Source organism: Salmo salar, chromosome 20 (assembly GCF_965601325.2).
Source record: "Salmo salar chromosome 20, fSalSal1, whole genome shotgun sequence".
NCBI lineage: Eukaryota > Metazoa > Chordata > Actinopteri > Salmoniformes > Salmonidae > Salmo > Salmo salar.
In genome coordinates this window covers 744,000-756,539 of record NC_138310.1, presented here as the reverse complement: position 1 = coordinate 756,539, position 12,540 = coordinate 744,000, and the positions used below count along the sequence as shown (strand labels likewise).

The following is a 12,540-nucleotide window of genomic DNA, read 5'->3' as shown; positions in this document are numbered from 1 at the left end:
GATGATGTGAGGCCTGAGGCAATTGCCTCTTCTGTCTAATGGTAAGTCTCCCACCGGAAGGGAGACAATGAGAGAGACATCTTCCTATATATTGTACACACACAAAGTCTCTCACACACACACACACACACACACACACACACACACACACACACACACACACACACACACACACACACACACACACACACACACACACACACACACACACACACACACACACACCTTAAAAACAAGATCAACAAAAGAATGTACAGTAGAGAGGTTTTACATTTTTATACTAACCACGTAAATAATATGATAATAGCAGAGATGAATGATAGGAATGAGGCTTGGTGTCAAAAAACAGTTCAAGTGGGGAGGTGTGTGTGTGTGCGTGTGCATCTGACTGTGTGTGAATTTCAATAATGTTGTTATTGCCCTGGCAGGATCTCAGGCCCTGTGTGAAGGCTCCACAGTCCCCTGATAACACATCATCAGACAGAGACCTGCACACACCTGGGGCATGCAGGAGAGAGAGACAGAGGAGGAGGAGAGGGGAAAGAGAGGAGGAAAGACAGCGGAGATATAGCAACATGAGGTGACAGGAAGAGAAAATAAATCTGTAATGAAAGAAAGAAGAGCAAAGTGGAAAAAGGAGAGGGGACAGAGAGAGAGAAAGAGAGAGAGAGAGAATGAAGGACGCACAGAGGGACAGAGACAAAGACAGCTTGAAGACCTAAATTACTCTGTTCTGTCACAAAGATTAAGACTAGTTACCAGTGAAAAGAGAAAAAAGGACCATGAGTGGTCATGGACACTTTATAACATCATAGTCATAATCAAATAACATTATTACGAGCCTTGGTCTATGGACCCAGGTCAAAAGTATTGCACTATATAGGGAATAGGGTGCCATTTAGGACGCAGCTTTAACACCATCACTCAGTAGTCTACAGATAAGAATAATGTGGAGTCACTGTGGACACATTTCCTGACCACCTATTTTATTATTTCCCTCCTGTCTAATAAATCACAGTAAGTGAATCAGTGTGTTGCCTATAGGCTTTAACAGGCTCAGTAATCTGACCACACAAACCTTTACACAAACACACCCACACCTGAGCGGGCCAATGCTAGCAGCCATCCACTCCAGCCCACCCAAAGTGGGTTCAAATATAGGTATCAAATCAAATTGTATTAGTCACATGCGCCGTATACAACAAGTGTAGACATTACAGTGAAATGCTTACTTATGAGCCCCTAACCAACAATGCAGTTACAAAAAATACAGTTGATAATAAGAGATAAAAGTAACAAGTAATTGAAGAGCAGCAGTGAAATAACAATAGCGAGACTATTTACGGGGGGGGGGGGGGGACCGATATAGAGTCAATGTGCGGGGGCACCAGTTATTTGAGGTAGTATGTATATGTAGGTAGAGTTATTAACGTGGCTATGCATAGATGACAACAGAGAGTAGCTGTCACGGCTGTTTGAAGGAGCGGACCAAAATGCAGCGTGTTTGTAGTTCCACATCTTTATTTATTTGTGAAATGTAATGCAATACACTAAATACTTGAACTAACAAAAACAACAAACCGTGACGCAGAGAGAAAACACACTACTCAAAATATAATCACCCACAAACACAGGTGGAACAAACATCAACATAAATATGACCTCCAATTAGAGGTAACGAGGATCAGCTGCCTCCAATTGGAGATCAACCCAAACAACACCAACATAGAAATACAAAACTAGAAACTGAACATAGAAATAGAAAAACAGACAAACACTCCCTGTCACGCCCTGACCTACTCTACCATAGAAAATAACAACTTACTATGGTCAGGACGTGACAGTAGCAGTGGTGTAACGAGGGGGTGAGGGGGACACTGCAAATAGTCTGGGTTGCCATTTGACTAGATGTTCATGAGTCGTATGGCTTGGGGGTAGAAGCTGTTTAGAAGCCTCTTGGACCAAGACTTGGCATTCCAGTACCGCTTGCCGTGCGGTAGCAGAGAGAACAGTCTATGACTAGGGTGGCTGGAGTGTTTGACAATTTTTAGGCCCTTCCTCTGACACCGCCTGGTATAGAGGTCCTGGATGGCAGGAAGCTTGGCCCCAGTGATGTACTGGGCATTTTGCATTACCCTCTGTAGTGCCTTGCGGTCGGTGGCTGAGCAGTTGCCATTCCAGGCAGTGATGCAACCAGTCAGGATGCTCTCAATGGTGCAGCTGTAGAACCTTTTGAGGATCTGAGGACCCATGCCAAATCTGTTCAGTCTCCTGAGGGGGACTATGGCACTCTCAAGAGATGGACAAGATTAGAAAACATTGTATTCTCCAAGAATACCAGAGAACAGAAAACACTTTTCAAACCCATGATGGCGGAACATCAAAGACTGTAGAAAATGCAACGGATTCCAAAACAAGGAGATAAGCTGTATGTTAGTGTTCACAGATGGGCAAGCCAGCATGCTGGTGACGGCTGGTCTGTCGTTTTCAGACACATCTCCAGATCTCTCCCCACGCCCGCCTCTCCTCTGTAAGAGTCAACTTCCTCCACCTCAGTGCTTACTATGTTACCCATCAACCTCTCTCACCCCTTCCTTCACCTCTCCCCCTTCTCTCACCCACTTTCAACCTCTCACCTATGCAAGCACATACTGGCTCCTGTTCTTGTCTCACACATACCTGAACCTGACCCTATTTAATTCTAATGGGCGGCATCGAAGCATTCACGGTGGCAAGCTTGCATACTTGAACCAGGTCCAAGTCGTGAGTCTCGATGAATAGAAAATATTCACTACAACACCTTGCTTTGTCTCTGTCTCCGCAAGGCATGCCTGATCTGGGATGGACCTGTCCCCCTCATGGTGGCAGTAGACAGCCCTCTGGTCCACACACAGAGCTTGGGTCTATGCAGTCTCATCGAATCATTCTATATCTCCCGGTGCTGTCCACAAATGTTTATCTGAGCTAATCAAACAGAACAGCTACACACTGTCACACTTAAGACTAGCTGTAGTGTGAGCGCATGGTTCCCTGACTCTAGAGTTTCAAAACGGCAATTATTCTTCTTCTGTTAAATCTTCACTGCCTCGTCCAAGAAGGCAGGCAAGCAGCAGGCCTCCCTACTTACAGAGCAGGATGGAAGACAGGCCCACTGACCTTTTCTAATGTGACAATGTGCTGTTGTTATTGTAGCAACCTTAATCCAACACCTAGTGACCTAGGCAAGAGATTCGGAACTGTTGGCTTATCAGCCAAGGTTGATAGTTGCTGGACGCGGGTTCGAGTCCCTGTTGCCCCCCCCCCCCCCCCCCCCCCCCCATTTGTTACATTATGATCAAGGGGTAGAGCAGGAGTGAGTTTCCCAGAAGCCTTATAGTGTACTCAGCACAATGTTTCTCGTGACAAACCACCCACACAGCAGTGAGAGAGGGATAACTATAAAAAGGATATTTGATTGTAAATCTTCTGCAATGAACATAATTCATCAAATGTTGCTATTCTGCTAGTGGAACAGGTCTGGGTCGTCCAGAGAAATAGCGATGATCACAATCACTACAAGGTTTTTGGAAAACTCACCCCAGGTCAGTAAAGCAGTGACCGGCAACAAGGGATTGACTCTGTTCCCAGAGGGTGATTCCCAGCCGGCAAAACTGGTTGAAATGATGGCATCATTTCAGTTTGCCCAGATATGTGGCACATGGAGATGTGTGAAACTTACTCCTCAGCCTTAAGTATCCACATTTGCACCATTCAATTGCTAGCTTCTGAGAAGCGCGACTGGTAGAGATGCTTGAGGGAGGACGGTCAGGTATGTTTGTGAAGCAGAGGTCCAGGGTTCGAGCCAGGTATGTGCCGAAACGGAAGGAAGTGGTACTCACTAAGCAGTCCTTTACACCCACTGGGTTAGAAGAAGAAAACTTGATAGTCTATTAACTTACAGAGAATGGACATTTGTATTTTACGTTCACAACCCAAGCCCACAAAGACACACACACACACAAATACACCCTGAGGGTTTGGAAGCAGTGGGTCAGCTGCAGTTCAGCGCCACCAGAGCAATTGTAGGGGGTTAAGTGCCTTGCACAAGGAAACAACAGCAAGCAAAGGTGTCTAGGATGACGCAAGCAACTCTCCAGTTGCCAGGTCACTCATCATCAGATTTAAACCAGCAACCCTCCTTCTCTAACCGCTATGCTACCTGTGTTAGGCCTCATGCATGCTTAAGGAGTACCCAACTAAGCAGAAACGAGAATGAGCTGAGAAGAGGCCACATACCACAGCAGTTTTGTCCCAGAGTTCCTGAGCACCTCTCTTGTGTGTGTGACGGGATTTAAGCCAATACCACCATAATCCCTGAGGACTAATGTAGGGGGTTAAGGGGTTGGTGGGGGTCCCCATGCAACGGATTGTCTGCAGTGCCGGGAACAGCACCCTCTGACCGCCCGTTTTTCCCCCGCCTCACTCCACCATCCCCCACCGATGGGTGACTTCCTGGCGGCTCAGCATGCCTGTGGCTCTCTCTCATTTTGCTCGGGGTGTGAAACCACTCGGAAGACAAACGGGTTGCCCATCTAAAGCCCCCGGGGAGCGACAATGGTGGAGCTCTGGGGGCTTTGGTCTGAATAGGGGGGCACTCTGAAACAACAGAGTAGCAGCACAAAGGGCTGAATAGGAAGACTAAAACAACAGGGGCTGTGGCCTGTGGGATGTGGGACTGACCAGGACCTGAGCTCTCTCTCTCTCTGTCTGTATGTCTGTCTGGAACAGAGCTCTGTCTGTCTGTCTGTCTTGTCATTTGTCTGTCTGTCCATCCGTCACCACTGCAAATCACCAGTGGCCAAGGACACTGATTCGTCTATATGTGGCTGTGGAGACTCAACTTGTTCAATACATATAAATCAAATGTAGGTGCTACCATATCAAACGATATGGATGCACCTAAGAGTTTCTGACTAAAGAGGTTCATGCCCACAGTAGTAACATCAATGTATAGCCTGGTCCATGACAAAAGAGCACATATCTGTGTAGAAACTACTGTAAACCTCAAAAACAGAGCATCATGGGGGTTGTATGTGTTGAGACCGAGCACGTTCTAGATAAATGGTTGAACTGATTCCTGTCTCCCGTCTGATCATTATTGAATTGTTATAAAGACGTGGTTATGAAACCCACGAGACATAATAACAGATTGGCGACGAGTAAGTCTGAACCTACGTGAACTTTTCTGTTCGGAAGAAGTCGGTTTTTACAAGTTTAAAACAGCTATTTTCCGGCCTCCTTAGTGGCGTGGTGGTCTAAGGCACTGCATCGCAGTGCTAGCTGTGCCACTAGAGATCCTGGTTCCAGGCTCTAAAGCAGCCGGCCGCAACCGGGAGACCCATGGGGAGGTGCACAATTGGCCCAGCGTCATCCCGGTTATTGGAGGTTTTGGCCGGCAGGTGATGTCCTTGTCCCATTGCACTCTAGTGACGCCTGTGGCTGGTTGGGCGCATGCACCCTGACATGGTCGCCAGGTGTACGGTGTGTCCTCCGGGTTAAGGGGACATTGTGTCAAGAAGCAGTCTGTCGTGTTTCGGAGGATGCACGGCTCTCGACCTTTGCCTCTCCCGAGTCCGTACAGGAGTTGCAGTGATGAGACAAGACTGTAACTACCAATTGGATACCATGAAAAAGGGGGAAAAAATTAAAACATGTTCTTTTTCGTGGGACAGTCTAGGCTAATATTAGCACAGTGTATTGCTAGCAGAGGCAATTGCATAGTCGAGCTAGCTAGAGCTAGCATCGTCATAGACGGCAGAAAGGGATTTGAGACGGATGTCGGAGCGGGAAAACAATGAGATGGAATATACAGTGAATAAAGGAAAGGACAAGTTTGAAGAAAAACTTTTGAATTAAAAGCTGCTAAATCAGCGAATTTCAGGATAAAACATCAGTCAATGAAGTGAATGAAGATCATTTGACTGAAGAAAATATTATTACGGCTGAACAGAACGTTGCCATGGTTGAGGACAATTGAGGTGAGTAACAAACAGGAGCCAATTGAGAAACAATAAATGTCTGGAATTGTTAGAAATATTGGACAGTTTGATGAAAGTGTTTAGCAATGGAGCTCATACAGAACGGTTTGAATATTTTGTTCTAGCTAATGGCATTGATCAGGACAAAATTGTGCCAAAAATGTTTTGTGTCATGCGGCCAAGTACATTTAATTTTACTACACAGCCTGCTACAGCCAGACGGCAGGTAACAAGACGTATGGGGATATTGTGTCAATACTGAAAGGACTATTTACATTTAAACAAAGAGGCGGATCCTTAAGAGGTTTTAAGCACTGGGTATATGTCAACCTGGCTGCTCTTCTTACGTACATTGTTGGCATGACAAGGACAGTTAGTGAAGATGGCTAAATCGCATACAGATCTGGTGACCAGGCAATAGTAATGCAGTGGTAACTATGTAGACATTGAATGTGTCATAGCAGCAGAGGCAGGCACATTCTGGTAAGGGGGCCATTTTGAAGTAGTGTATGTTGTGACTTGACAGGCTATAGGGAACCCATCCAACAACCGTCCAACAACCATCTTACTCACAGGCAGTCCAGTAACCCTAGCACGGCCGACATCACCCTGTCAGAGATGAAGAAGAGAAAAGAATGAGAGAAGAAGTCTTAAAAACAGAACATACATGGCAATGTGAGGAGGCATTGGAGTGGGTGAGGATGGGCAAATGGGTGTACAAAGCTAAGAGGGTATAGGAGTGAGAGTCAGGTACACAGACAATGACTGTAGGATGATTGATCGTGTGGATGCATAGGGCATTTTCATTTTTATTTTGTATGCAGACATGGGTTGGGCACCTAAAAGGTTTATGACAATCAATCTATCCACCCATCATCCATCAATAAATCAATCAATAATCAAATAAGATTAATATTTTGCGTAAGAGATGCAAGCATGTATGGGTTGGCAAGCATGTACAGGTGGACACACAAATGAAAGAGACTGTATGGAGGGGTGATGGTTGTGAAAGCCCACTTACAGGTATAGCAGAGTACTGGATGAACTGAATGGTGGGGTCCCCTGGCACCCCTTTGATCCCTGGGAAACCGTGCAGTCATCATTAGAAATGTCAGCAACACAATACAGTATATTTGTTCATTCCACATTGTCTGCATCTGGGTCTTCCATAAAACGCGATACTATTCATTATAATCCACACAATAATTCACATTTCCTGTTGCTGCAGGATTATTTTCTGTAAATGTGTTGACTCTTCAATATTAGTCTGGTCCCAGATCTGTTTGTGGTGCATAGAAAATTCATGTTGGGACATTGGCAAAACATAGGAATTGGCAAGTCAACACAAACTGATCTGGAACCAGGCTACTTCGATATGCCACGTCGCTCAGATTATCTAGCCATCTAGCTACCCTGATCCTTCATGTTCTGGGTTCTCAAGAAATGCAGAGTGATATAGCCTCTCTCTGTGTCCCCTACACCAGCCACATACAGAACAGTTCTGTACTGTACTGTACTCACCGCTCCCCCATCAGGCCCGTCCAGCCCATGGATTCAAGGGAAACCAGTGTCCCCTCTGGTCCCGTTACAGCCATCAAGCCCTGGTAGACCAGGTACACCCCCCGGCCCTGGGTGACACTGGAACGCACACACACACACACATACACACACACGCACACATGCACACACATTAGGCTATTTATGCACCATTGGTCATTCCCACTATCCAGTGCCTTTTCTTTCCCCAGGAAATATCACTTCTTATACCATGGCGTTGTTGACTAATAATTTCTGATTGGCTTGAAGGGCATTCTAAAGTGTGCATTATTTCCCTATAATGCACTGTATTTTTGCACAGTTAGAATTCAATGGCTATAGTTCTTACATGTTCTGTTTGAGCTGCTTTTGAAACGAAAGGTCGAATTAAAAACATTATTGGCACTGTTGAATTTGAATTTCATAATAGCAAACTAGTACTGATTGTTTTAGTTAGCTAAAGTCTGTTTGCTTGGTTACCAAGGCAACTACTGTTGCTCTCTGGTAAACTTGCTAGCTACTTCAGAGGATGTTGAACACATTTCTATCTGCAAATGAACACATTTCTAGCTGTACATTTGTTAAATTATAGCCATGGTATAAAATGTATAATCAACACGGGGCTCTAGGCATTTTCTGGAAAATAATGCAACACTGTGGCACGTTAGTTTCACTTTGTTAGCGTGTCGTGGAACACACCTTCTACATCGTTCATTATTATCCAGAGAACGCATAGCCCCTCGTTGACTATCCTTTACTTATTCAGTGTAAAATGTGGATTCCAAAAGCCTTTACATATAAGGTTAGGTGTCATTTACCATAAAACACGAGGATATGGAACTTTACGCATTTTGTTTTCAGTGCATGTTGGCATTTTTGCCATTTCCCCTGGTGCTATTCGTCAAGTACTAAAATAAATATAAACTATAAGATAATAAAATATTTCTTCATTATTTTATAGTCCTAAAAAACATATCTCTCAGCAATATTTTCTTTCTCATGATTATTGTATTTATTATTATTGTATTTATGATGTTCTGTGTGTCCCTGATATCACTTCCCACCCTGTTAGTTATTAGTAATTATCCTTTAAGAAAACAACCCCTTCCCACAATGACATCCTGTTCAGGTAGTGTAATGAATGGATGCTAATGTCAAAGTGAAGTCAAAACTTGCATATTTGAGTCACATCTGGGATCATTTTAGCATTTCATGACGTTAGTCTGTTTGTCTCACTCATACATTTCCACCCTGTTAGGTCTAAATTACAGAGAACATTTACGAAATGTTAAAATGTTAAAATACTTTTGATATATAAATGAAATCCTCTTTCAGTGTTTACCATGCTTACCATTATGCTAGCTCAATCGCAATCACCCACAGAGCTATGGCTAATTTAGGCTCCAAATGTTCACCCTGTTAGGTTCACACTGTTAGAATTATGCAACTAACATAATAACATTTTTCTGAAAGTCAAACTTGTCCTTTTTATGATATACTAAAGAAATGAAACATATTTGATTTTATTTTTATTTCACCTTTATTTAACCACGTAGGCAAGTTGAGAACAAGTTCCCATTTACAACTGCGACCTGGCCAAGATAAAGCAAAGCAGTGTGACACAGACAACAACACAGAGTTACACATGGAGTAAACAAACAAGCCAATAACACAATAAACAAGTCAATGATACAGTAGAAAAAAGAAAGTCTATATACAGTGTGTGCAAAAGGCATGAGGTGGTAGGCAATAAATAGGCTATAGGAGCAAATAATTACAATTTAGCAGATTAACACTGGAGTGATAAATGAGCATATGAAGATGTGCATGTAGAGATACTGGTGTGCAAAAAGAGCACTAAATAAAATAAAAACAGTAAGGGGATGAGGTAGGTAGATAGGGTGGGCAATGTACAGATGGGCTATGTACAGCTGCAGCGATTGGTTAGCTGCTCAGATAGCTGATGTTTAAAGTTGGTGAGGGAAATAAAAGTCTCCAACTTCAGCGATTTTTGCAATTCGTTCCAGTCACTGGCAGCAGAGAACTGGAATAAAAGGCGGCCAAATGAGGTGTTGGCTTTCGGGATGATCAGTGAGATATACCTGCTGGAACGTGTGCTACGGGTGAGTGTTGTTATCGTGACCAGTGAACTGAGATAAGGTGGAGCTTTACCAAGTCTTATAGATGACCTGGAGCCAGTGGGTCTGGTGACGAATATGTAGCGAGGGCCAGCCGACTAGAGCATACAGGTCACAGTTGTGGGTGGTATAAGGTGATTTAGTAACAAAACGGATGGCACTGTGATAGACTGCATCCAGTTTGCTGAGTAGAGTATTGGAAGCTATTTTGTAGATGACATCGCCGAAGTCGAGAATCGGTAGGATAGTCAGTTTTACTAGGGTAAGTTTGGCGGCGTGAGTGAAGGAGGCTTTGTTGTGAAATAGAAAGCCGATTCTAGATTTGATTTTGGATCGGAGATGTTTAATATGAGTCTGGAAGGAGAGTTTACAGTCTAGCCAGAAACCTAGGTATTTGTAGTGGTCCACATATTCTAGGTCGGAACCGTCCAGGGTGGTGATGCTAGTCGGGCGGGCGGGTGCGGGCAGCGAACGGTTGAAAAGCATGCATTTGGTTTTACTAGTGTTTAAGAGCAGTTGGAGGCCACGGAAGGAGTGTTGTATGGCATTGAAGCTCGTTTGGAGGTTAGTTAGCACAGTGTCCAAGGAAGGGCCAGAAGTATACAGAATGGTGTCGTCTGCGTAGAGGGAATCGCCTGCAGCAAGAGCGATATCATTGATATATACAGAGAAAAGTGTCGGCCCGAGAATTGAACCCTGTGGTACCCCCATAGAGACTGCCAGAGGTCTGGACAACATGCCCTCCAATTTGACACACTGAACTCTGTCTGCAAAGTAGTTGGTGAACCAGGCGAGGCAGTCGTTAGAAAAACCAAGGCTATTGAGTCTGCTGATAAGAATACGGTGATTGACAGAGTCGAAAGCCTTGGCCAGGTCGATGAAGACGGCTGCACAGTACTGTCTTTTATCGATGGCGGTTATGATATCATTTAGTATCTTGAGCGTGGCTGAGGTGCACCCGTGACCGGCTCGGAAACCGGATTGTACAGCGGAGAAGGTACGGTGGGATTCGAAATGGTCAGTGATCTGTTTATTAACTTGGCTTACGAAGACTTTGGATAGGCAGGGCAGGATGGAAATAGGTCTGTAACAGTTTGGGTCTAGGGTGTCACCCCCTTTGAAGAGGGGGATGACCGCGGCAGCTTTCCAATCTTTAGGGATCTCGGACGATACGAAAGAGAGGTTGAACAGACTGGTAATAGGGGTTGCAACAATGGCAGCGGATAGTTTTAGAAAGAGTGGGTCCAGATTGTCTAACCCAGCTGATTTGTACGGGTCCAGGTTTTGCAGCTCTTTCAGAACATCTGCTATCTGGATTTGGGTGAAGGAGAAGCTGGGGAGGCTTGGGCGAGTAGCTGCAGGGGGGGCGGAGCTGTTGGCCGGGGTTGGAGTAGACAGGAGGAAGGCATGGCCAGCCATTGAGAAATGCTTGTTGAAATTTTCGATTATCATGGATTTATCGGTGGTGACCGTGTTACCCAGCCTCAGTGCAGTGGGCAGCTGGGAGGAGGTGCTCTTGTTCTCCATGGCCTTTACAGTGTCCCAAAACTTTTTGGAGTTAGAGCTACAGGATGCAAATTTCTGCTTGAAAAAGCTAGCCTTTGCTTTCCTGACTGACTGCATGTATTGGTTCCTGACTTCCCTGAACAGTTGCATATCACGGGGACTATTCGATGCTATTGCAGTCCGCCACAGGATGTTTTTGTGCTGGTCAAGGGCAGTCAGGTCTGGAGTGTACCAAGGGCTATATCTGTTCTTAGTTCTGCATTTTTTGGGTCGATTAGAAAGGCTCGAAAACAGCGGAGGTGTATTTGGAGGGCAAGTTGGTCAGGATAACATCTATGAGGGTGCTCATGTTTACGGATTTGGGGTTGTACCTGGTGGGTTCCTTGATGATTTGTGTGAGATTGAGGGCATCTAGCTTAAATTGTAGGACTGCCGGGGTGTTAAGCATATCCCAGTTTAGGTCACCTAACAGAACGAACTCTGAGGCTAGATGGGGGGCGATCAATTCACAAATGGTGTCCAGGGCACAGCTGGGAGTGGAGGGGGGTTGATAGCAGGCAGCAACAGTGAGAGACTTATTTCTGGAGAGATTAATTTTTAAAATTAGAAGTTCGAACTGTTTGGGTATAGACCTGGAAAGTATGACAGAACTTTGCAGGCTATCTCTGCTGTAGATTGTAACTCCTCCCACTTTGGCAGTTCTATCTTGACGAAAAATGTTGTAGTTGGGTATGGAAATCTCAGAATTTTTGGTGGCCTTCCTAAGCCAGGATTCAGACACGGCAAGGACATCAGGGTTGGCGGAGTGTGCTAAAGCAGTGAGTAAAACAAACTTAGGGAGGAGGCTTCTGATGTTGACATGCATGAAACCAAGGCTTTTTCGATCACAGAAGTCAACAAATGAGGGCGCCTGGGGACATGCAGGGCCTGGATTTACCTCCACATCACCCGAGGAGCAGAGGAGGAGTAGGATGAGGGTACGGCTAAAGGCTATCAAAACTGGTCGCCTAGAGCGTTGGGGACAAAGAATAAAAGGAGCGGATTTCTGGGCGTGGTAGAATAGATTCAGGGCATAATGTGCAGACAGGGGTATGGTGGGGTGCGGGTACAGCGGAGGTAAGCCCAGGCACTGAGTGATGATAAGAGAGGTCGTATCTCTGGACATGCTGGTTATAAAGGCTGAGGTCATTGCATGTGTGGGAGGTGGGACAAAGGAGGTAACAGAGGTATGATGAGTGGAACTAGGGGCTCCATTGTAAACTAAAACAATAACTAACCTAAGCAACAGTATACAAGGCATATTGACATTTGAGAGAGACATACAGCGAGGCATAAAGTAATCA

At 45.0% G+C, this 12,540-nt stretch overlaps 2 protein-coding genes across 2 annotated transcripts in view; one reads left to right on the top strand and one right to left on the bottom strand.

The window, feature by feature from the left end:
- col4a4 (collagen, type IV, alpha 4) overlaps positions 1 to 12,540 on the top strand; it is a 241,676-nt gene that overhangs the window by 7,645 nt on the left and 221,491 nt on the right. The gene's annotated exons all lie outside the window — the stretch shown is intronic.
- LOC106579783 (uncharacterized) overlaps positions 1 to 12,540 on the bottom strand; it is a 44,390-nt gene that overhangs the window by 21,578 nt on the left and 10,272 nt on the right. The window contains exons 2-4 of the mRNA XM_082966132.1: positions 7,539 to 7,655; positions 7,039 to 7,097; positions 6,591 to 6,626 (exon numbers count right to left, since the gene is read on the bottom strand). Of these exons, the coding sequence (XP_082822258.1) occupies positions 6,591 to 6,622 (32 nt within the window). The 5' untranslated portion in view covers positions 6,623 to 6,626; positions 7,039 to 7,097; positions 7,539 to 7,655. The remainder of the gene's footprint in view (positions 1 to 6,590; positions 6,627 to 7,038; positions 7,098 to 7,538; positions 7,656 to 12,540) is intronic.